Source organism: Ambystoma mexicanum, chromosome 6p, assembly GCF_040938575.1.
Source record: "Ambystoma mexicanum isolate Mex_15411 chromosome 6p, UKY_AmexF1_1, whole genome shotgun sequence".
Taxonomy (NCBI): domain Eukaryota; kingdom Metazoa; phylum Chordata; class Amphibia; order Caudata; family Ambystomatidae; genus Ambystoma; species Ambystoma mexicanum.
The window spans coordinates 1,341,611,266-1,341,634,512 of NC_090935.1; the positions used below are offsets into that span (position 1 = coordinate 1,341,611,266).

At 47.2% G+C, this 23,247-nt stretch overlaps 1 protein-coding gene across 3 annotated transcripts in view; it reads right to left on the reverse strand.

Moving 5' to 3' along the window:
• Positions 1 to 23,247, reverse strand: part of PLGRKT (plasminogen receptor with a C-terminal lysine) — a 510,003-nt gene that overhangs the window by 11,481 nt on the left and 475,275 nt on the right. For 2 of the 3 annotated variants that reach the window (XM_069626014.1, XM_069626013.1), the window contains exon 4: positions 13,200 to 13,309. The exons of the other annotated variant lie outside the window; for it this stretch is intronic. In XM_069626014.1, coding sequence (XP_069482115.1) covers positions 13,200 to 13,309 — 110 coding nt within the window. The remainder of the gene's footprint in view (positions 1 to 13,199; positions 13,310 to 23,247) is intronic. 3 annotated transcript variants of the gene reach the window in all.

Genomic DNA, 23,247 nt, shown 5'->3' on the forward strand with positions numbered 1-23,247 from the left:
GACCACACATGTACCTTTCTTAATATTTGTAGGTGGTGGTTAGACCGAATTACATTATACGGGACAACCATGTCTTCACCAAGGTCAAGACGCTATTCGTCTTCAGCACCAATGCAATCGCAAGCCAGCAAGGTAGCACCACCAGGAAAATTAAGCTGCCAGCCCATGCACAACTTTATCTATACAAGTAGAAGGTTCCATAGTGCGCGCACCGTCAGGAGAAACATATAGTTAAAGAAGTAATGTGGAGAAATGAACAATCGGAATGTTATTAATCTTGATACATAAACAATGAGAACATGTCCCACCCACAACATAGCTGTGTGCTTCAAAGAGCGCCTTCACACCAATACACAATCCCCCCCCTTAGGGGGCCCCTATCAGATTTTGTGACCAAACAAGAAAAGGTTTTGCATCCATCAAGTATTCAGTACTGGTCAGCCAAGTCTCCTGCAGAAGAAACCAGTCAGCAGAACATACGATTTTAGGGATGAGTGGAGAAGGACTGGAAATCGCGGGTTTTTCTACGAAACCACTTGCCATGTGGAAGCAGAGCCAGTCTGTCAGTGTTGGGCACATTCTATTACAGGGAACCACCCCTTCTGCTTTGATGTAACTGTCTTTCCAATTGGACCAGTCTAAGCTGATAAATATTGTAGGCAGGAGGCCTGACCAACCTGGGCTCACGATGAATAGGAGAGCCTCTTTTCCCAACCAGGGTGTATAAAAGGTGAGAAAGAATGTTGGTGTCTAAATTCAATTTGGTGCACCTGTAGTTTGAAACCCATGCTACCAAATGATTTTACAAATGAGGCCAGCTTATACACAATCCCAGGTGATACAAAAGTAACTACAGCCCAGTTGCTAGAGCTGTGGAGAGCTGGCAGTTCGACACTTAATATATCATTTGACGAGATAATTCTCAACTCCTGGACTTGATGAAATAAACAAAGCAGGTTAGCACGGTTTAAAAAAAGGGCCATCGTTGCTAGGAGATACCTCTGTATTAAAGGGGCAGCTACATGGGAAATGACGCAGGTATTCTAAGCCACAGACTCCCCGTAAAAAGGGCTTCAGCGGGAACGGTAACGGGTAATGATGCTTTGGGTATATATACAGTGCAAGATACTATCCTATGATGAAGGATAAAAAACAGCACCATCATAAACACACGCAGTGGGAAATCCCTCGGGGTGGGATGGACTTGGGAAACCCTGATCTGAACGTGGTGACCAATACGACAGGGATCTGCAAAGGGGGGTGGGGCTTAAGCTACTTATCACGTGAAAAAACAACATAACTAGAATAAGGTGATGTAATTACAGGGCAGTCAGCCAAACCAGCCGCCCTACACGGCAGCAGGGAGGGTGGCTCAGAACCAGTGTGCCGGTCACATGACCGCTGATGCCCATCGGCAAGCGGCTGTGGGAAAGGAACGCTGGATGGAATGGCATTCCTGGAAGAACCAGTCAGACAATAAGTTCATGAGCTCTGCGGAGGTGGCCAGCCTCCAAAGTATCTATCACAGGGTTTGCAAAGGTCATCACCCAACAGGTATCGTGTGAGTGTCCCCTTTCTCAATGGTGCTGACCAATGGCAGTGTTTTAAAGTTCCAGCAGTCAGCACAAATGTTACTTCAGTAATAACAAGTTGTTCCATGGTGGTGTGTGAATAAATGTGGTACCATATGGGGAGGTATTGTAATGGGAAACTGTTAAACTCTTTGCTTCAATTACACTACACTAATCAACGAAAGCTTTGAGGAGGTGATGTCCCGAACCAATGACATCCCTGGGAAACATAGAAAAAGTGAATTCTCCAGCTTGTAACGGTTTCGATGGATTTCCGACCATTGTGTATTTCTTGGTATAAAACTACTGTATGTATTCCATTCTGATGTCAGCCTTTCGATCAGAGCCTATCCTCTGTTCTGTTTGATTTGTACTCACCCAGCTGTAATAAACAGCATTGTTTCTTGCCCGTGTTAGCTCTACTTTTTGAGTACGTCGTTTTTATTGTGCTCTAATTGGTGGACCCCTGACTACACCTCCATGATGCAGAGACTCCAGCTGCCCGGGCCGGGTTGTGTATAAGGCTTTTTGTTTACATCCAGTATGACAATGTGGGCCGGTCTATGATGTTAGTAGAATCCACCGTTGGTGCTATAACCAGCCCAACCCAACACTATGCATATTCGATAGCCCATCATTCTGTACACCATGCTACATTTGGAAATAAGCTGAGGCATACTGTTAGCGTTGCCTAAGTTAGTAGGCAAAGGTGGTCTACAATTAGTAGAAGAAGTGGCTTGTGCGCTACTCTCGGGAACCTGTAGCCATTTATCTAGTGTACCTGCAGTGGCAGTTGTGGGTGTAGAGCTAGAATTAGATTAGAGTTACTAACAGCCATGGCCTTCGGTTCTAACTCGTAGCGTTTCTGCAGAGGTATGCCTATTAAGTCAGAATTACATGTCTCAGGCAAGGAGTCCGCATTAATTCGAGCCCTTGGGACAAGCGTAGGTGCAGGGACAATAGGCGTAATTGCTTTCGGCTTAGATTTTCGTTTCCTATGTTTGCCATGGGCTCTTTATTGTCCGATATACGTCGAGGCTGGATGTTGTACGATAGATTGCTCTACTACGTTCTGCTGTTTTCCAAGAATGTTTGCCCGGATGACCTTCGGACGAGCAGGCAAAGGGGGAGGAGTATCCATCATGCTCATGTTGCTCTCAAGATTACCCTCAGAAAAAGTAGTACTTTCATCATCCAATACAGGTACCCCTTCAGGGCCAGATGCAGTACTTTAAGTTAATATGATATCAACAACCCTTGCAAGGATTTGTTTAATAGCGAGCTGTCCTTGCGCTAAAGTGGAACACAAACCAAACATAGCATCGACAGTCATTGCAACTGTGTTTAAACTGGGAGTAAAAGATGTTTCGCATGCAGGAAACATGATGTAACATTCACTGATGTAAGACTCGGACTACCCACTATATGAATCCAGCTCTACAGTCGGTGCTGCAACAATGCGCTCCAGGTCGGGACTTGCCGATAAATTAGTATTAGGGACTGGTCAGTTAACAAAATCATCAATCGTCCCGGGGTTGGGCAAAGTTCCTCCTAGAGATTCCCGTCCGAGGTTTAAAGATACGTTCAAAATTGAGTTGCTATTGTCAACGCTATTCAAGGTGATAGAACAGCTGGCAGATGGGTGAGTACTGACCATATGTGTAACTTTAGGGCAAGCTCCATTAACAGGCAAAAAGAAATGAGTGATTTTAGCACGATTGGTCTTACCGTTACTAATTGGCATATGTCCCAGATTTAAGGTGTAGCCTTGTGGAGATGAAGTGATGTGGCTTGTCTGTGCCAAATCTAGTGTATTCTTTGTGCTTGCAGCGGCCAATGTATGAGCACAGGATGTTTGCCTCTGCGGAGCAGCCGCATCAGGCTTTACTCTGCTTTGCAGCACGTAGGAATATAAGGCAAGGCAGGCTTAGCAAGCTTCCTCTTGTGCATCATTGTAGCTGCCACCGTCATGGGCGATCTTTCAGGTATAAGAAGATCTGATGAGATCGCCATGTGACCAGTCACTGCCACTAAGATGCACTTCAGTAATTTCAATGATAAAAGGACTAAATAAGTCCACACTCCGCTGCAGCCAAAACTGCGCTGGATGAGTGCCGTTTTCAGAGTTAAAGGCCACAGCTCTCCAGTTCACACAGTGGACCACGGCAAACCACTTTCCTACAAATACAAATAGTGCCTTTTAGTACCTTGGGTCAGATATTTCATGGCAGGTTTTACAGGTTTTGTTAGAACGGGTTATTACCAAACTTATCGAAATGGCATATTAATGTTCTCCTCAGACTACTCTGACATTCCTTTGCATGTTTCAGGACCTTCCAACCACCTCCAACATACTTTTTGTAAAGCTTCGCAGCCCGCTGCGCTTTGGTTGCTGCTAGGCGGTCTTTCGGTCGATCCCGCAAGCCACTTGCACCATGACACTTTTCCACTACTTGCGTTCTACTCTAAAGGCTGGCCTTTTCCAGGGTAGAGCATGTCTTGGCTTCTATTGAGCAGTTCTCCTCTTTTGGAGGATGGTGCACCATATTAGGTCCTCCAGAGCATCCAGGGGTGCTCACAGGGTACCAGTCCAGCGGGTTTTCTCAGGTAACATTTTTCATGCGACAAGGCTCATCTGTCAGCGGTAATGGAAGGCCGTTGCCAATCATGTTCACAAGAAGGAATGAGATGAGGGAGAGGCCTGACCTGGTCAGGTCAGGTAAATCTCCATGTCGGTTGCTTTTATATTTTGTACGTACACTAGGTTGAATACATGGTCAGCCTTGTGAAGTGGGTGTGCTGATAAAAGGTCTCACAGCAAGTTTGTTTTCTGGAGAAATCTTTGAAGCAACAAGGCAGTATCCAAGAATGTACCCAAGAAGTTGTTACTCTGGCTTGTGGGGTACAACCACAGCATGAAGGACACTGTTGCGCTTGTTATACCGTGTTTGGGCAGGCAGTCTTTGGTTGTGCTGGTTTCACCACTAATACGTTGCCACATGTAATCTCCATCTCCTCTGTTTGGACCCTTCTTTCTGAAAACAATTCAGTGCCTGGAAGCAGTAACTCACCCGAGCCTGCAATTACATTGCCTGAAAACCACACTTCTGTGAGATGCACAGAGTGACGAGTGTGCACGTTCATGGGGTCATTCCGCTCCCAGCATGCGTTTAATAGCCAAAGGATGGAGACTGGGGAGATCATTGGTTATGCTTGTAACTGGAAGGCTTGGCCTGGCGTACTCTTGTTGGTCAAATGCCCAGAGGGCTCTCTCTTTGACCTCTGATGGTGACCATGGCAGTGGCTTTGTTAATGTTGGTCTATGGGGGCTGGCGGGATGATGCGCTTGTTGTTTGATTTTAAGAGTTCAAGTACTCATTTTAGGGGTACTGTACAGGATACTGAACCTGGGGCTTGTTTCTTGAGAAATAGTTGGTAAAGTTTGAGGCAATAACCTTTTCTTACAGGAGACAGACAGGTTTGGAGGCATTTGCTTGGTGGCTCTCAAAGTGAACCATGGTGTCTGTTGAGTGGTTGAAAGGAAACACTCTGACCTTATTGTGGCAGCTTGGACGGATGCGGCCCATGCCCGGTGTCCCAATGTAATGCACATAAAGAAACAGGGGCCGGACCCTACTTTTTTATTGCCGGGGGCTTATACCCATAAGCGGGGATTCATATATAGAAAGCAAAAGAGAGCTGCCCCTCCCTCTGTTGTCCAGGTCTGGCATCGCCTAAAATGTGTGTGCAGATGTAGAATAAATGCTGCACTGAGCCTCAATAGTCCTGTTGCATATTCCTCAATATTTCATAATGTGCAATAAATACAACTTTTGATAGCTGCACATACATTTACATACACAGAACAAGTAGCATACAAGTGGGGTTAGTGCAAAGGTGTGTTTCATATGCACACAACAGATTTTTAAAGATGTGTCATTATTATTCTATTAGGGTATGCTGGTACAACATCTCTCAATGCAAACACCCTTAGTTAGTCTGTTTGACTTGATTCATATATCTAGATGGAGTCTTATTTCTACAGAGGTTATTTATGTACAAGGCATTGCCCTGCAGCTAGAGTTAGTTGGTAGCGTTATCTGCTAGATATTTCTTACAATGTGATGTTTCTATGGAGAGTTTTTTGTCGACACAGTGCGTTTCAGCCATTGTTCTGATGATTTAAACATCCTGGCAATCATCATTTGTGCACCTTCTACTGGGCATTTGTCAGGATGTATAGGACCTTAATTGTATGACATTATCATTCACTTAATCATTTCGACACAGTGGATCATCCTACCCTGCTATCCCGCCTGGTCCAAATTGGTATATCGAGTCAAGTACTAGCTCGGTTCACTTCTTTCCTGGTGGACAAATCTCAAGATTTAGAGGAAAAAGGAGAGAGGAGAAGAGATTATCACCTCAGTTGTTGTGTCCCTCAAGGCTCTGCTTTGTCCCGCATTCTCTTCAATATTTACATCTGGGCCTTAGTGTGCCTCATCCGCTCTTTCGGAGTCAGATGCTATTCCATCAGTGTCCGACTGATGTGGGGGAGCGGATGGGCCTTAATTGGCTGAAGGTGAATGGGGATAAAACGGAGGTGCTGGTGGTGGGTTCTCCCCCTGATCCTTTCCTTTGGATTGCTTCTTTCTGGCCTTCTTCTTTGGGTGCTTATCCTGTCCCTTCGGTGAAGGTCAGAAATTTGGGAGTAATCATCACTGCTACCCTGTCTACAGATGCTCAGGTTCCATCTGTCTGTCAGACTGGGTTTTTTCACCTGAAAATCCTGAAAAAAGTACTCCATTTGATATCACCTTCCCTGCGTCCTCCGGTTGTGGCTGCGATTGTATCCAGCCGGCTGGACTATTGCAATTTTATCTTGCACAGCCTAAGGGACTGGTCCTCCGCTTACGCCTTCAGAATTTTGCAGCGCGGGTGGCAACAGGGTCCCCCCATGGTGCCCATATTTCTCTGATTTTGCGCCGGTTGCATTGGCTGCCGGGCGCTCAACGCATCGAATTCAACGTGCTTTGCATTGTGCATCGTGTTCTTCACGATCAGGGGGCGGAGTATCTTCGTGCCAAGTTTGTACGCTATCTTCCGAAGCATTCCCTGAGGTCTGAGTCTGCTGACCTGCTCTGTGTTCCACTGTTACGCTGTTCCCCGATCGGGGGATATGCTTTCTCTATCGCGGCGGCGCAGCTATGGAACAAGCTGCCTGCGACTCTGAAATAAACTTTAAACTTCCAACCATTAGGCCTTCTGTAAGGCTTTTAAAACCCATCTGTTTTAACCTATTGGTTGATGATGGCTTTTTCTGTCTTTCAGGTCCAGACTCTTCCTCTCCAGCGCGATGATGCCTTTGGGAATACCGTGGGCTATATAAGTAATCCTAACATAACATTCATCTAACCCAGTATACAATCTGTAATAAAAATAATAAAAACAGGAACGAGTGAGGACACTTATTGGGTATAGGTTGTGGCTAATAATCAACTACGTTATGGTGGACTACTGACCTGAACCTTGCTCAGACACTTGGGGAAAGTAAGTTTTCTTGGTGATGGATCCTTTGTTCGATTCACACCAGATTTTTTGATTTCCAAAGGGGTCTCCCCTTTCGTGGAGTGAAACCTGTGACGGAAACTTGCATTAATTTTAAAAACCTCTAATGGATTCAGATGAGAGTGTATATCTTTGTGCTATCATGCACTGCCTGCTGATCTTGCAGTGCTGTTGTCACAGTGCTGTTGTTCTGTGACTGGGTGGGTGCCCTAGCTGTCATGCGCCGCCTACTGACCTTGCAGTGCTGCTGTTCTGTGACTGGGTGGGTGCCCTAGCTGTCATGCGCCGCCTACTGACCTTGCAGTGCTGCTGTTCTGTGACTGGGTGGGTGCCCTAGCTGTCATGCGCCGCCTACTGACCTTGCAGTGCTGCTGTTCTGTGACTGGGTGGGTGCCCTAGCTGTCATGCGCCGCCTACTGACCTTGCAGTGCTGCTGTTCTGTGACTGGGTGGGTGCCCTAGCTGTCATGCGCCGCCTACTGACCTTGCAGTGCTGCTGTTCTGTGACTGGGTGGGTGCCCTAGCTGTCATGCGCCGCCTACTGACCTTGCAGTGCTGCTGTTCTGTGACTGGGTGGGTGCCCTAGCTGTCATGCGCCGCCTACTGACCTTGCAGTGCTGCTGTTCTGTGACTGGGTGGGTGCCCTAGCTGTCATGCGCCGCCTACTGACCTTGCAGTGCTGCTGTTCTGTGACTGGGTGGGTGCCCTAGCTGTCATGCGCCGCCTACTTACCTTGCAGTGCTGCTGTTCTGTGACTGGGTGGGTGCCCTAGCTGTCATGCGCCGCCTACTGACCTTGCAGTGCTGCTGTTCTGTGACTGGGTGGGTGCCCTAGCTGTCATGCGCCGCCTACTGACCTTGCAGTGCTGCTGTTCTGTGACTGGGTGGGTGCCCTAGCTGTCATGCGCCGCCTACTGACCTTGCAGTGCTGCTGTTCTGTGACTGGGTGGGTGCCCTAGCTGTCATGCGCCGCCTACTGACCTTGCAGTGCTGCTGTTCTGTGACTGGGTGGGTGCCCTAGCTGTCATGCGCCGCCTACTGACCTTGCAGTGCTGCTGTTCTGTGACTGGGTGGGTGCCCTAGCTGTCATGCGCCGCCTACTGACCTTGCAGTGCTGCTGTTCTGTGACTGGGTGGGTGCCCTAGCTGTCATGCACCGCCTACTGACCTTGCAGTGCTGCTGTTCTGTGACTGGGTAGGTGCCCTATGGATCTTCTTATGCCAGTACATTATGTCTTGCCTCTGCAAGAACACATTAGTAGTGTCAGATCACATAGTGGGCAGTGGTTGGCAACCTATGTTTATGTATACAGAAAGCTAGGCATCGTCATTCTGTGGCACAAGCTTGCAGTTCTCGGTTTCATATGGAACGTGCAATGATGCGCGCGCTCAGCGATATTATAGAAGAAAGAAATTCCCCATATCAACTAGTGTTGGAGTCCCTGCCTCATGCACTTGAGGCGGCAAACCTGTCCAGCGGGGGCGCTCGGCGAGAAGAGGGGACCAGATATGCAAGGGGGCAGACTATGCCCTAAGGGAGCGGGAACCAGATCATAAATTAAAACGCTTCTTTTGCAGGAGGCGCCGATTATGGCTGAGCTCTTTTTGTAGTTCTGGCTTACAGAGGTGGCCTTAGACACCTGTGTAAGAAAGACTAATAGTACAATGAGTATTGGGGCGTGGTATTTTTTTATGGATTTGTGAAGGAATACCTATATGCAAACTGATTGACCGGTTTCGTGATCTCTGTGTTGTATAGATTTATGTCATATTAAAGTAATTCAAAACAGCCATGTCTGCCTGAAAACGCAAGGTTAAAAGTTAAACTGGGCTATTGGTGTAATAAAAACGTGAAATGCAAGTATAACTTTCCAAGCACTCGATTCCCTGCAAGAGAGCAAAGTGCAAACTTATAACCATTTGTAAAGCTCACACTCTTGCCCCTGGCATCCAGGACGCCATCCAGTGTAAACAAGTGAATGCTAGAAGTAAAATGTTATTAATTTGATTGCGATTATCTACGTAGCATTATAATTTATAAAGGTTGTCATGTGAATGAATGCTTATTGTATATGTCCCACACTTACCAACATTCTGTGACCAAAAAGATGTAGGATTTTTCAAGTTTCAAAAATAATAATTCCCATAACGATGACATCACAGGAAAATACAAAACATACATTGTTGGCACCATTGAAACATCTAAAATACACAACCCATCAAGCAGCACAGCATGGAAAGATGTTGAAATGTTAAAAATGTATAATTCTGAATGGTAACTTTACACCAAATTCAATTACCTGACTTCACAGAAGGTAATCACACAGAGCTGGTAGGCAACGTTTGCCACTGCTCTGTAGCCGCAGCCCGACAGTACATATTTATTCCTGCAGTGCCGGTTGAACATTGAACAACATGGAGACCGATACCCCCCTCAGCCTGATAGGCAGATGCTGTGTGATGGTGATACGCTCTGCCACTTGCCTTCACTCGTGGTTCACCGAAGGGTTGTCCCGGCAAGAGTGCAGGACAGAGTCGCGCAGCCGTCTGGTCAGTGGATTGGTCTGAGCTCAATCAAAGTAATCACCTACCAGCCCACTGTGCAGACAGACTAATTAAAGGCATGGTCTAGTAAAAAAATGTATTTAAAAAATAGATAGGCAACATAAAAAAAAATACTAGCATTCTCTTTTTTAAAACTTCCAATGTAAAATTTTGAGCTATTCAAGCTCAAAATTCGCAAAAGCAAGCACATGGGCGCATCCATTTTGTGAAATGGATGCCCTCCTGTGCTGGCTTTTGCGGCACTAATGAAGGAAAAGCCAGCCAGCTGTAGTAAACAAAAGCTCCCGCTGGGTGGCTTTCCCTTCATTAGTGCTGTACGCGGAGGACGGGGACCAGAGACCAGAGCAGGAAAGCTGCAGCTGAATCTCGGTAAGTGCTATTTATTTTTTTTTAAAAAATAAGCACTAGCTGCGTTTTTTTTCTAAGTTTTCCGGGCTGGAGGAAAATAAAACTGCAGCTTTAAAAATGTTGTATTTGAAGCGACCACAAACATAAATACAACGTTATTGTGTTGGAAAACGCTGCAGTTTTTCTTTCCAAGTTTCTCAGGCTCCCTCGGGGAGCCCGAGAGCCCCAAATGGGAAAGCAGATTCAGGCAGAAACAACGCGGCATTGCGGAAAACAACCGCGTTGTTTCTGCCTGAATCTGCTTTCCCATTTGGGGCTCCCCACGGGGAGCCCGAGAGCCCCAAATGGGAAAGCAGATTCAGCCAGAAACAACGCAGCATTGCGGAAAACAACTGCATTGTTTCTGCCTGAATCTGCTTTCCCATTTGGGGCTCTCGGGCTCCCCACAGGGAGCCCGAGAGCCCCAAATGGGAAAGCAGATTTAGGCAGAAACAACGCAGCATTTAGCATTTCCCATTTGGGGCTCTCGGGCTCCCCACGGGGAGCCCGAGAGCCCCAAATGGGAAATCAGCTGTAGGCAGAAACACTACGCGGCATGTAAATACAACCGCGTCGTGTTTGTGCCTGCTGTGGCTTTCACTTTGGGTCTCCGGTGCTCCCCTGGGGACTGCACCGGAGACCCAAAGTGATAGCCACAGCAGGCAGAAACACAACGTGATTGTGTTGGAAAACGCTGCGGTTTTTCTTTCCGAGTTTCTCAGGCTCCTCCGGGCCGGAGGAGCCTGAGAAACTTGGAAAGAAAAACCGCAGCGTTTTCCAACACAATAACGTTGTATTTATGTTTGCGGTCGCTTCAAAAGCGACCGCAAACATAAATACAATGTTTTCAAAGCTGCGGTTTTATTTCTAAGTTTTCCGGGCTCCTCCCGCCCGGAAAACTTAGAAAAAAAAACGCAGCTAGTGCTTATTTTTTTTTTTTTAATAAATAGCACTTACCGAGATTCAGCTGCAGCTTTCCTGCTCTGGTCTCCGGTCCCCGTCCCCCGCTAATGAAGGGAAAGCCACCCAGTGGTAGCTTTTGTTTACTACAGCTGGCTGGCTTTTCCTTCATTAGTGCCGCAAAAGCAAAAGCCAGCACAGGAGGGCATCAATTTCACAAAATGGATGCGCCCATGTGCTTGCTTTTGCGAATTTTGAGCTTGAATATCTCAAAATTTTACATAGGAAGTTTTAAAAAAGAGAATGCTAGTATTTTTTTTTTATGTTGCCCATCTATTTTTGAAATAAAATGTTTTACTAGACCATGCCTTTAATGTGTTGCTCGCTTTGTCCTGGAGCCTGCCCTAGAATCACATAAATTACCTGCCACTGTAAAAAGCGGTAGGATCTGTCACTGACATCTGGGCTGCTTAAAAAGCAGTAGCCTACTGCCTAAATGTGTAGGGTTGGCAAGTATGGTGTCCTACAGGGATTTGAGAAGGTATCCCCCTCTGGAGTCTGTCCCCATGGTGTGGAGCTTCAGTGCTCTGCAGGAGCTCACAGTGGGGGTTACTGTAGGTTTTTGGGAGAAGAATAACCTCCCCCCTCCCATTGCTTGTGTTGGAGATTCACTTTTACGATTGCACTTCGCATGCGGGATAACTGTTCCACAAAGAGGGGCTGAACCATGCCTCATAGTACAGTGCTCTCTCTGGTTTTGGGTACAGAATTTCAAGGTTAGTTGAGTCAGCCTTGCCTGGGTGTGTTTTTTTACCAGTTTCCTTAAAGCAATCTGAGGTAAGAAAAGCAAAACCAGATTCCTTGAAGGATTTCTAGTGACTGCAAGCAGCCAAACAACTCATTTGCTTTAAGGAGAAAGGTGAAAGAGTTTAGGTTTCCTTTACAGCGCCTCTAGGAAACACACACAATAAGTCAGGAACCAAGAAAGAGGCACACACCAGACTTGGCGCCCCTCTGCGCTGCTCACGAGGGCTGCGAGCAGAAAGTTATAACCCACACTATTGCTGGGGGCAGTGAAGAGGTGTTTACTGGATTTAGAGCAGCTTCAATGTGACCCTGGATAGAAGATTGGGATATCTTTCGAGAAAGCCTTGAGCCATAACACAGAGCTCCAGCAGTAGTGCTTTGAAGACTTCGGGAGGCCCACAAAGGAACTGTGCACTTCACGCAGCACATTTTTGAAATCAAGAATCCCAAGGGGGACCAGGAATGTAAGACTGGTCCACACTGTTTACTTATTTTGCTTTTAAAGGCACCACAGACAGAAGCATTATGTGTCAAATGACTGAAGGCATCGACCAGGAATTCAGGACCAAGGGCCTTGAGAAGGAAAGAAGGCTGGGGGCGGGGGGGTGAGGGGGGTGTCCTGTGCTCCAATGTGCACAGAGATCAAAGTTGTCCTTATTCTGGGAGGTAACTACATTCTGGGTGCGGTCTCCTTACTTTGTTGCAATGTTTTGGATGTGACTACCTCATGAGTTTGCTTATAATCTTGAAGGGGCATTATTGAGACTGACTACGGTTTTATTGAATCCATTTGTTTTGCTAGGAAGTGGATGTTATTGTCTTGCCATGGATTATCAGCTGTTTTAGAATGTATTGTACTCTAAATCTTGCTATATTGACCTTGGACTTTATTTTTACTATATGAGCTGTTGACCTTGCTAACTCCATGTGACCTTGTGCTGATCTCACACTTCTGTTCTGTTTGTGAAAGGTCGGCCTTGTGGCATTGGCTTTTCTGTCTCTTCTACCACCACATGAGCATACGGTTCCAGATGACCCCCTTCCCTGCAGCATCTCACCCCCCCCTCCTAGTAAGCAAGAGAAATGGAAAGGAGAAAACTGCTTTACATGCAGTAGTTACATTCAGAGTGGCCAACTGAACTAAGTCCCTTCTGGTCAGACAGGAGCTTTGGGGTGACCACAATCTGAAGAGACCCCCTGTCTAAAGCATGGGCAGCAGGGCGAGTGATCGGATTGGGGCGTATTCTGGGGCTGCTTGGATGCACATGAAACCGAGGGCGTCTAAGCCGCATATTTCAGCTGGGTTTCCGCTCCTCCCATACAAATGAGGAAAGGCAGGAAAGGCGCTTGTTTGGTGGGCCATGCGTTCCAAAGGATTATGCCAGGACCTCCGAAATGCTGTACCTTTCATCCTGTGTAAAAGTGTCCCATAGCCCATATCGTACTGGTAGGCCAATATAAAGCTTAGCGGGATGACCGGCACAAACATCGCAGGTCTCTTCCTTTTAATGGCCCTGTTTATGAAGAAATAAAACATGAATTTGAGTTTAACAGAAAGCCATGGGTATTTCGATACGTTTCTGCATGCAGTAAAACATTCTAAGCGCATACACTTTGTAAAAGGCAGAAAATATTTAACAATGCATGATGTTTCGAAACAAACAGAAAAACAGCCGTCATACAACATATAAAACATGAAGCAAGCTAGGACTAAAACGTATATTAAACATTTATATTAAATATACACAAATAAATGCAATAAATACATACAATTATATGTATTCAATTACTCCAAACTCCATTGTGAAGGGTAATGGCTTAGAAGCTAATTCGATGATAGGCTATTTCGTTGTTCAGGGGATGCGAGGCCACACAACTATTTACCTTGAAGAATAATACTTTTTGAATGGAAAAGGAACTGCTCCCCCTTCCTCACTTTGGAATGTTTGCGGAAATTGACGCCATTCTCAGCTAGATTTTCGCCAGCTTCTCTAGCTAGGTGAAACGAGGAGCTGCTCACTCACCAGACCTACAAAGCTCACAGGGGATGACATCGTCAAAAACCTAATGTGGGATTCCAGCTATCCCAATACCTTCGACACCCCTGCATCCCAATGAATCAAAAGCAGATACATCTTAGTTGCATGGTGCTGACATTTACAGCAGAGGGGCGTGTGCAAACTCGCTGCTCACGAAGCATCCTGCTGCACCATAGACATGGCTGGAGCCTTTGTTTAAAGTAGATGGACCTCATTACGGGTGAGCAGGCCTGGTAGAAATGCCAGAAGCAATGCTGGTACTACCAGCTCCGGCATTTTTACTGGACTGGCTCACTTCAAGTCTGCCGGTGGGGGCAGGGAACTACTGGCAGGCCTGGCCTGACCTGCTGGATGTTCTGGCAGAGAAATTACTGAATCGCCGGCACCGTTGACAAAGGTGCAGTTGATTCAGAAGTTCCCATCCCATGGAGTCCAATCGGAATCCATGGAATGGGAACTTACCGCCGTTGCCAGCACCTGTAATATCCAAGTTACACCGGTAGATCGGGCACCGGTAACAGTAAGGCAAGTTTTCCGTTAACTCGCCGGTAGTACAGGTGGGATAACAGCAAACTTGTAACGAGGGCCAAAGCCTCCTATGTTTGGCTGTGCCGAAAGAGTGGCGTTACTACCACTTGTCCTGCACTGCCAAACTACAAGTTTGCCAGTGGGGGTGGCCTGATTTACCTCCAGCCAAAAGTAATACCAGTGCAGGTAATAACGGCAATTCCCCCCAAACTCCCACTGTGGGACTCCATGCAATGGGGAATGACCGCTGTTGCCGGCACCGGTAATATTACGGTAATACCGGGATATCAGGCGCCAGTAACGATGGGTCAGTTTGCAGGTATCCCGTCAGAATTACCAGCGAGATACTGGCAAATTTATAATGAGGCCCAATAAGAGTACAACATTCCCAACTGGGGTTTGTGACAAAGTACCAGTGTGGTTCTAGGGACTTGGTGAGGGTGACCACGAGGCCAGATACCTTCCCGAGCTTGCAGAATTCCCTGGGGTGGGCATGTGTGGCATCCCTGGGTCACCCCTCCCAACCCTTTTGCCCTCATCATAGGGCAGGGCATATCACACAAAAGGCCTTTGGACTCGAGTACCAAGCAACCGCATATTTTCATGAAGCACCCGACTAGCACCATGCTAGAGACACAGTGCTTTTAAGGGTTCGGAACGCTGAGTAGTTCCAGGAAAACAAAGTACACTGTGCGAGAAATCCCTGTCACACGACGGAGCCGGCATACACTTCTGAGCCCTTTGCAAATTCTTGCAAAACCTCACCCCAGGATTGTGCAGAAGAAGTCAAAATAAGTCCTGTGGAGCAAAGTTTCATACGACTGCTAAATGTTCTGACAATGCCTGCAACACCTGTTCCACAAACAAAGCAAACACTAGGGAGGCCGGGAATGCAAAACCATTTACCATTATTTTTTAATACTGTGCTAAATAAAACAGTATACCTTAGCAATGTGCAATAACTGGTACAGTCCCTCACTAGGAAGATGGACCGAGGGGGAATGGATTCCAGGGCAATGTAACCCCAGACTCTCAGACAATGTGGGTGTTCCGAAACAATTGTGTGTTAGGTGGTTTGTGGTAGTTGGCAATATTGGAAGTAGGTGGTGGCATGAGTTTGGGGAAGAGGTTGGATACTAGAGGGGGAGAAGCAGGTGGCATAAGGAGATAAGGGGGAGGCTGGTGAACATCAGGAGTAGGCCGCACAGGAAGAGAAGGAGAAGGAGAAGGTGGGTGACCATCATTGGGTGGTAGAGGAAGGTAAGGAGGAGGTTGCATAAGAAAAAGAGCAGTCAGCAGACAGACACCACAGGAAGTCTTGAGGAGACAAGTTTGGCCCCACTGCCGGGTTTAAGGGAAAGGCACTGATATAAGTACATTGGAACAACAGTGGAAGGAGGACCAAGACTGGAGCAATGTTGCGGAGGGACAGAAACTGAGCAGGGGGTGTTCAAAAGGATAAAGGTCAGGAACCTGGGAGAGGGAGATGCCGGCACGTTTTCAAGTTCAAGTGGTACAGGAAAAAGCTGGCCCCATCGGTCTAACCTGATGTTGCCAAGAGGTTTTCACTATATCAACAGTTACTAAAAGAAACCCACATACATCTACATGTGCAGTCTGAAGAAGAGACTCACGAAAGAGAAGAAGGGTGCAGGAACCCCTTAACGAAAGCGGTGAGATCGGAATGTCAGAGAAGAAGGTTTCGCGCTTAAGGTCCCAAAAAAGCAGAGAGCAGGAAAACCCTCAAGCCCAAGACTGACCTCACATTGGAATTCTACAGGAGACTGTCGAGGTGGTTTGAAGAGTTGCATGTACTAAAAGTATGCTGTGGTCACCAGTGGTGGAAATGGTAAAAATGTGGAGGGGGGACACTGCAAGGGCCGGGGTAGGGGCGGATTTTGGAGGAGGGAGGTGCAGTTCCGAAGAGGCAGAGTTCAGATGGGGCGGAGCTTCCAGATTAACTCTGATCAAAGGAAATGTTAAACATAATATTTTTAAAATGGCGCAATTTCTTTCATTGCTTGAAAAGTACACAAGTCGTAGTAAGCGTACCTTGCTGTGGTTTGTGTACTTTTCAAGCCAGCACTGTGCTTGTCAAAACGTATTTTGATATCCCAAACAACAAATACCAGAATGAATTTGGGAAAGTCAACGAGCACCGAGCCCGCGAAGCTGGGGGCTCAGTGATCACTGCGTTTTCCGAATGGATTTTGCTTTCTGCTCAGTCACAGGGTCTTTGACCCTCGGCGAACCTGGGTGCTCGCCTCAGTGATGTAACCTGCTCTGTGCGAACACACTGTGCACACAGGCTGTGCACCGAGCGCTCACTCGGAGCAGATGAGGTCACAGAGGCGAGCCCCCAGGTTTGACCAGGGTCTGCCTTGGCTCCTGCTGCCTGTGATATAGGGGGGAGGGGGGCGGAGCCAGAAGAGCGCTCATGGCGCCAATGTGCTGTGTGCGGCACGGCCCCCCCCCACTCCTCACCGTAGCGCGGAAAGCGCTTTTTTTTCAAAAGCCCTTTAGTATGTGAAGGGCTATTTGGCACTGAGGCTGGCCGAATCCCGAGATCCGGCTACACATCTGGTGCCGGATCTCGGATCCGGCGAGAACCGGCCCATTGAACCAGCATAAAACAAATTCTATCAGCCCCTCCTGAGGCACTGCATTTAATTCAGCGTTCAGGCCAGTGCATAATTGGGAATGGGCTGCCTGGTGCTTGGTTTAGCAGTTATTTAGAAATCGGGCAGGGGCTCAGTACATGCACTTCTAGTAGTGTTGTAGGACATGTTTGGTCTGCTGCTCACAGTGCCACCTCCATTGAAGCATTCCCCCACCCCCTTGCTCTGCAGTGCAGCCACCTGGAGTAAAAAAGCACATGATTTACTGTGGGCAAATATCCCCTTTCACCTGTACATCATGAATATATGAATATATATGTGCATTTTGAGAATACATGGCTTGACCCCAGGTCTGCAGCCCACTCTGGACTTAATGTAAGTCCTGAGCTGGGGTGAGGGGGGGGTGTTGGGTGTACAGGTGAGGCTGAGGGGCATGTGAGCAGGCCCGTTTCTTGTCCCGGGCGAAGCGGGCAGCTGCCCGGGGCGCAATTGCCCCAGTCCCTGGAGCGGATGAAATCCCCCAGTTTGTGGTGCCGCGCGATTGCCGTGGGCAGAGTTCAGCAGCACACTAGCCCCGTAGCAGGTGCTGCCGCTGCCTCTTCTGACTGTAATGTCACGCTTTGCATTACGGAAGTCAGAGGCTCCCTCTGATCACATTCGCACCACTAGGGGTGGGGCACAAAAGGGCGCCTTTCCTGATGGCCGTCCGCCTTTGGAGTCCTGCAGGACTCGCGGCTGCTTTCGGGTTCAGCGTTCCTGGCTTCCCGGACCCTGCCAAGCAAGAAAATCCCCGACTCGTCATCAGAAAGATGATCGGTACAGCCCGAAGTTTCGTTCAACTCCCAAAGAATGCCGCACGCTAAGCACAGTTTCATTGTGCAGAGCGTTCGCCATTCTTTGGGACGTATTTCATGCTTTATTTACTCCTGACAATTTTGCCCCTTCTGTTTTTGTTGTGGCTGTTACGTGCCCCTGTAAACCCTGCCGATGTAGCTCCATTAAGCTTGGTGAAAACATCGCATACGTTACCAAAATAAGTCCACGTGTTTACCAGGTGAACAAAAGAGACTTGACAGCCACCTCTTTGCCCAAGTCTCTCCAAATTCTTACTTTGTAGCCTTCTAACGATGCAACCTCTCCCTTGAAAAACGGCAAAAATGCACTCAAATTCCTAATAATTGAACTTGAGGAAACATGTCATGATTTGCGCAGCTCAAAAGTTGCTTAACGCACTTAAAATAAATGTCAGTCTTCCGCCCGTCCCCGCCACTCGTATCTGGCATTATGCATTAACAGCACATAGGATGGCTTTCCACTGTTGTTCTACCGTGGTGCACCTGCGCTCCCCATTCCCCCTTCAATCACACAGAGCAGAGTATACCAGGCCATGAGCAGGGGTGTCTGGAAATGTCTGAGGGCCTCCATGGCCGACATCCTGGGTACTCCTTCTGCCTACTGTACCTCAGCAATATCAGTGCACTCATGTGGCCCAGATGAAGGTTTTCAAATGCAAAGGGCAGCGGAAAAACGGTATACATGCTATTTTTGCACAGAAGCAGCATTTACATTGTTATATCCCCAGTGTAAATATGTAATCACACCATCGACCGGTTTTAAGGACTGACAAGACTTACCTTATAAAGTAATTTATTGGGTTCCACGGAATTCACAACATTTTTAACATCATCCATTCTGGAGTACAGTATCCTAGACTAACACAATGCTAACAGCGTTGGCTAAATAAACGGTTTCGGTTTTTGTGGAGACTTTTAATATCCATATTTCCACGCACTCAGAAATAACATAAGACAGGTTCTTCCTCCAAGTACCACGCTGGAGACCAGCGTGGTACTTGAAGCGCTTTGAAACACATTGTGTATAGGCGTTATATAAATAAACTATCATATCATATCATTAAGCATGTTTATTCTGCCCGGATGTACACTTGTAGTCTAAGTGTAGTACATACATATCAGCACAGAAAACACTGGCCCATCCACACAACAGGCCAGCATACTCCAACTGTGTATGGCCCTCATTAATGGAGCATGCAATTGCAGCATTGTTCACACAATTTTGCAGCTGCTAACACGTGCGATTAGCATGCAGTTCTGCGATGTTAAAAACGACTGAACTAAGGTGCACTACGTTGACAGAGGTCAATTGTTAGTCTTAGACACTTTGTTATGGACTGGGGTACCTGGGTGTCATTTGTTTAGCAGTGATTTATTGACTTTGGGTAGGAGTTCCTTAATGGTGTAGTTTGGGCGCGGGGTGCGGTGGGAGTGGCGCGCGGGGTGCGGTGGGAGTGGCACGCGGGGTGCGGTGGGAGTGCCGCACAGGGTGGGGGGGCGCATTCCTACGGTTTCGCCCTGGGCACCAAATGGACTAGAAACTGCCCTGCATGTGAGGGCAGCTAAAAGAACTCTGCTCCAAAATAAAATCACCATGCCAATATAGCAGCATTACACTTATCAAAAATGTGTGATTGGTCTTAAAATTGAATCAAAGAGAGCACAGCTATGGGAACATTGTTCCATCCAGTTCCATCTCCTTCATCAATCTGCACCGAGGAATTGTGCGCAAACAACCTGGGAAATTATGGCACTTGGCCCAATGATCTATTTATTCAAATTGTGCAATTTGAAGACTATGGGACATTGTGGAAACTGCCATGTGTGCATCTTAGGGTATAACAGAAATTGCCATCTTGGCCATTATGGTAAGGGGAGGGAGAAACCAGTTTTCCTCCACAAGCTCTGCTGCTGGCGGGGGGTAAGCTACATTTTCCCTTCGAGGATCCACACCTGTTGTCTAAGGGGCCTCTCTGGATGTGCTAGGGTTTCCCCATAGCATATTTGTTACTGAATACCTGGAATACACTCCAGATTTCGCTCCAGGTTGGGAGAACCAGCCCTTATTTCTTCAGGACATGGTAGTTCCCAATTAGTTGCTCTCTCAGGGAGTACCGGGCTAGTTCAGGGTTGGTCCTTTCAGTCCTAGTCTCTGGAATTTCGGGGTGCGGGATGCATGTTGGCATTGTGACTGGGGGACATAGGGGAAAAACGTAAAGAGATAGGCGCAGCGACATGATGTATAAAAGGCAGGGCAGACAATTGGAGGAAACGCGAAACCAGGACATAAGGAGAGCTGAAGGAAGCAGTTGGGGGAGGCTTGGACTCACGGATAACGAGCGATGAATTGCAGCGGGAGATCAAGAGGGAAAAATGGAGATTAGGATATGCACAGTAACTAATAGTTATGAAATAATCATAAAATCATGACCCACAAAAGAAAATCCCACCTGAATTATTGCCAGCCGTAAAGTCCAGGTCACTGGCAGGTCAGCTAAGAAAACCGGAGGGCTGAAGCAGTTTTTAGTTTGGGCTCTTAAGCAACTATTGTATCATAGTAAATATAGGAGGGAGAAGTGATGTGTGGAGGGACACAGATTGTGGCATTGTTTGGTTATTTACCTACCAATTGACTGACATTGGCTCTTATAATCCCACAGCCATTCCCGATCACTACCTATCTCCCCCCACCCCCCGCCCAAAATATGCCATCCTGGCATCTCTTTTGGCTAGCTCCATCAAGTAGCATCATCAACATGTGTGCTGTATAAGGCCTACTAGTGTTATTTACAAGCAGTCTCCTAAGAGTTAAACACTTAATTACATCTGTGAACGAGCTTCTGGTGTAATAAAAATGTCAACCAAGTGTTCCTTCAGCCACTTGATTTATAAGCAGTGTCTGTGTCCTTGCATCAGTTTTGTTGTACTGCAGTGATGTTAAATAGCATTGGCAAAGCCAACATGTTGTGTATGGGGTTCACATACACATTTGCAAGAGACTGACATCATATGCCTAAATAGATAGTTTTCCAGGCGATGCCATTTTATGGACAGGTAGTATCATTATGGCAGCACCTGGCAAATGCATAGCCCTTGCCGACAATAAAGGCAAAGCTATTGCCATTGCCAATGCTTGTTTTGTGAAAAAACGAAGCAATTGTTCAGGCTGAGTGACAATAAGGGCAGTACGACTTACCAGTCACCACAAGAGCAGGGGTCAATACATGGAAAGAACGGGGATAAGATCATCCAAGTCTAATACCAAGGTGGCCCAACAACTAGTTTCTGATTAGCATCCTCAGCATGTGCGTCAGCAAATATCAGATTGCTCCAAGCTCAGACTTAATTGAACGATCCAAGCCCAGGTTCAGAGCAACGAGAGTGCTCGGCAGAGCCACCCTCCATCCAGCCGCAGGCTGCTTGTTCCTCCTCGGACCCTTCTCCTGTCACAAACGCTGCCACGGCACCCTAGCTCAAGCCCCTCAAAACCCCCACCAAGGTATAAAATGAGCACGGTCGCATAGCAATTTGCTATACAATTCTGTAGGTTTGCTAATTCAATTTCACATGTGTAACAAAGCTAGCTATTTAAGTTACCATGTTTAATGAAATGTAACTCATGGTGGCAATAGTAAAGACAGACACAAGTGATCACAGTTCAAAGGTGTTTATTAAACTGTATAATGGGTGATAGAAACACCTAATCTAAACCTAAATCTAAGATGGGAGCAAGTTATGACCATCAAATAACAATAAGGCAGTCCTAGTGGTGTCTTGTCAAATAAAAAGGGCCTATACTAAAAAGAAACTATTGCCAATCCTTACAACTAAGTTACAAAATAGTGTGGGACAATGTTCTCAAGAAAAGAAAGAAGTGTTCACCAAATGATAAGTCAGGATGGTATGGCTGGGGTCTCCCTTCCCCACGTTTTTAGCACGGGACTAGGTGAGACCTTTGAGCACAGCACACTCCTGGGCCTCGCCAGCAAGAGGTTACAGTTCCTTTCAATGATGCCAGGACCTTCCATGGCCAAGTCTCTTTCATGCAAAGGTCTCTTGCCCGAGACGGCCTGCTGTACCATAAACAAACAAAACGTTCCTTTGGTAATCCTTTCATGTTGGGCGATTGCTCTTTGCCCCTGGAATCCCACTAAGCCGGGCTCTGATCCTTCATGCAACATTAGCCTCCCTCAATCGGGTTCAGTACAGCCTTTCACTCAAGAAACGTATCATTCAACAGTCTCAATGTCTTTTTCACCAACTATCCATCGTGGACATCCCTCAGCCGGGTTCGCATTTGTCGTCACAATGTTCACGGGTATGCCACTGTTTACCCTCAACTCGCAGGCATCCCTGTGTCGGGTTCACATTTGCCAGTTTCACAGTTCAATCAGTTTTCTCCAATGTGTCAAAGACTTACGAGTGTACAAGGGGTTTTGCTCCTCATAGGACCACTAACACATGACATTAGCCTCTCCTAAGGCCTTTTGGTTTTCCTAGTTTCAACAAAACAATACGACCCAAAAAGGGCTTCAGCCAGAGTCCTTCAAATGAGCACCCTACAACGCCTGACCACTCTGCTTCTGAACCTTTTGATAGGGTTTCTTTAATGTTCAATTACACAAGTTCTTTGTTCAACAAGGTTGCCGCCTGCAACCTTGGGCCCAGCAGAGTTCAGTTTTATATCCGTCTTCTCCGACTCACCGGCTATGCTGAACTGTTGGAGTTTCTTGTCTCAGGAGTCAAGGATGGCACCACAGCGGCAAGTGATCTCCCCGCTTTGGCTAGCCGCGCGGGAGGGCCCTGTGTGCTGTTGACACCTGTCGTACCACACACCAGCTGGACTTCCCGGTCTTATGTTTTCCCTTTCGGAGGTTTCACAGGTCTGAGTTGAAAAGGGCAAAACAAATACCCTCCCTGTCATTCCTCCAGGTCTCGCTGCCTTTCTCCTCCGTTTGAACTGCCGGTCCTTGTGCGTTCGGCCTTGCTCGAAGTATGCTCTTGTGCTCCACCTTTTATCCCTGTTAGGAGGGAACACCTGTCAGGTGTGCGTAGTTATTGCCAATTGCCTGACTCTGCCTGACCCTTGTGTTGGGACATGTCAAACGGCTCTGGTGTTAGTCCGTTGTCTGTCACGGTATAAGAAAGTGTTTGTGTTGGAAAAGCGGGGGAAAGAACTTCTGAATAGCCTGTGGAATAGGATGGGGAAAAGCTGTCATAGGGAAGGGGGTACCGCGTCTCACCTGTCGGTATCCCACTTCCACTCCCCGAGGACCCCTCACATCCAGGTGATCCTCCTGCACTGGTCCACCCCAGGAACTGGATCCAATAGCGATGGCCGTGCCATGGCCACCTGGATGACAGATCCCCGGGAACTAGCGGGTGAGACACCTTCAGGTTTCTCACAGAAAGC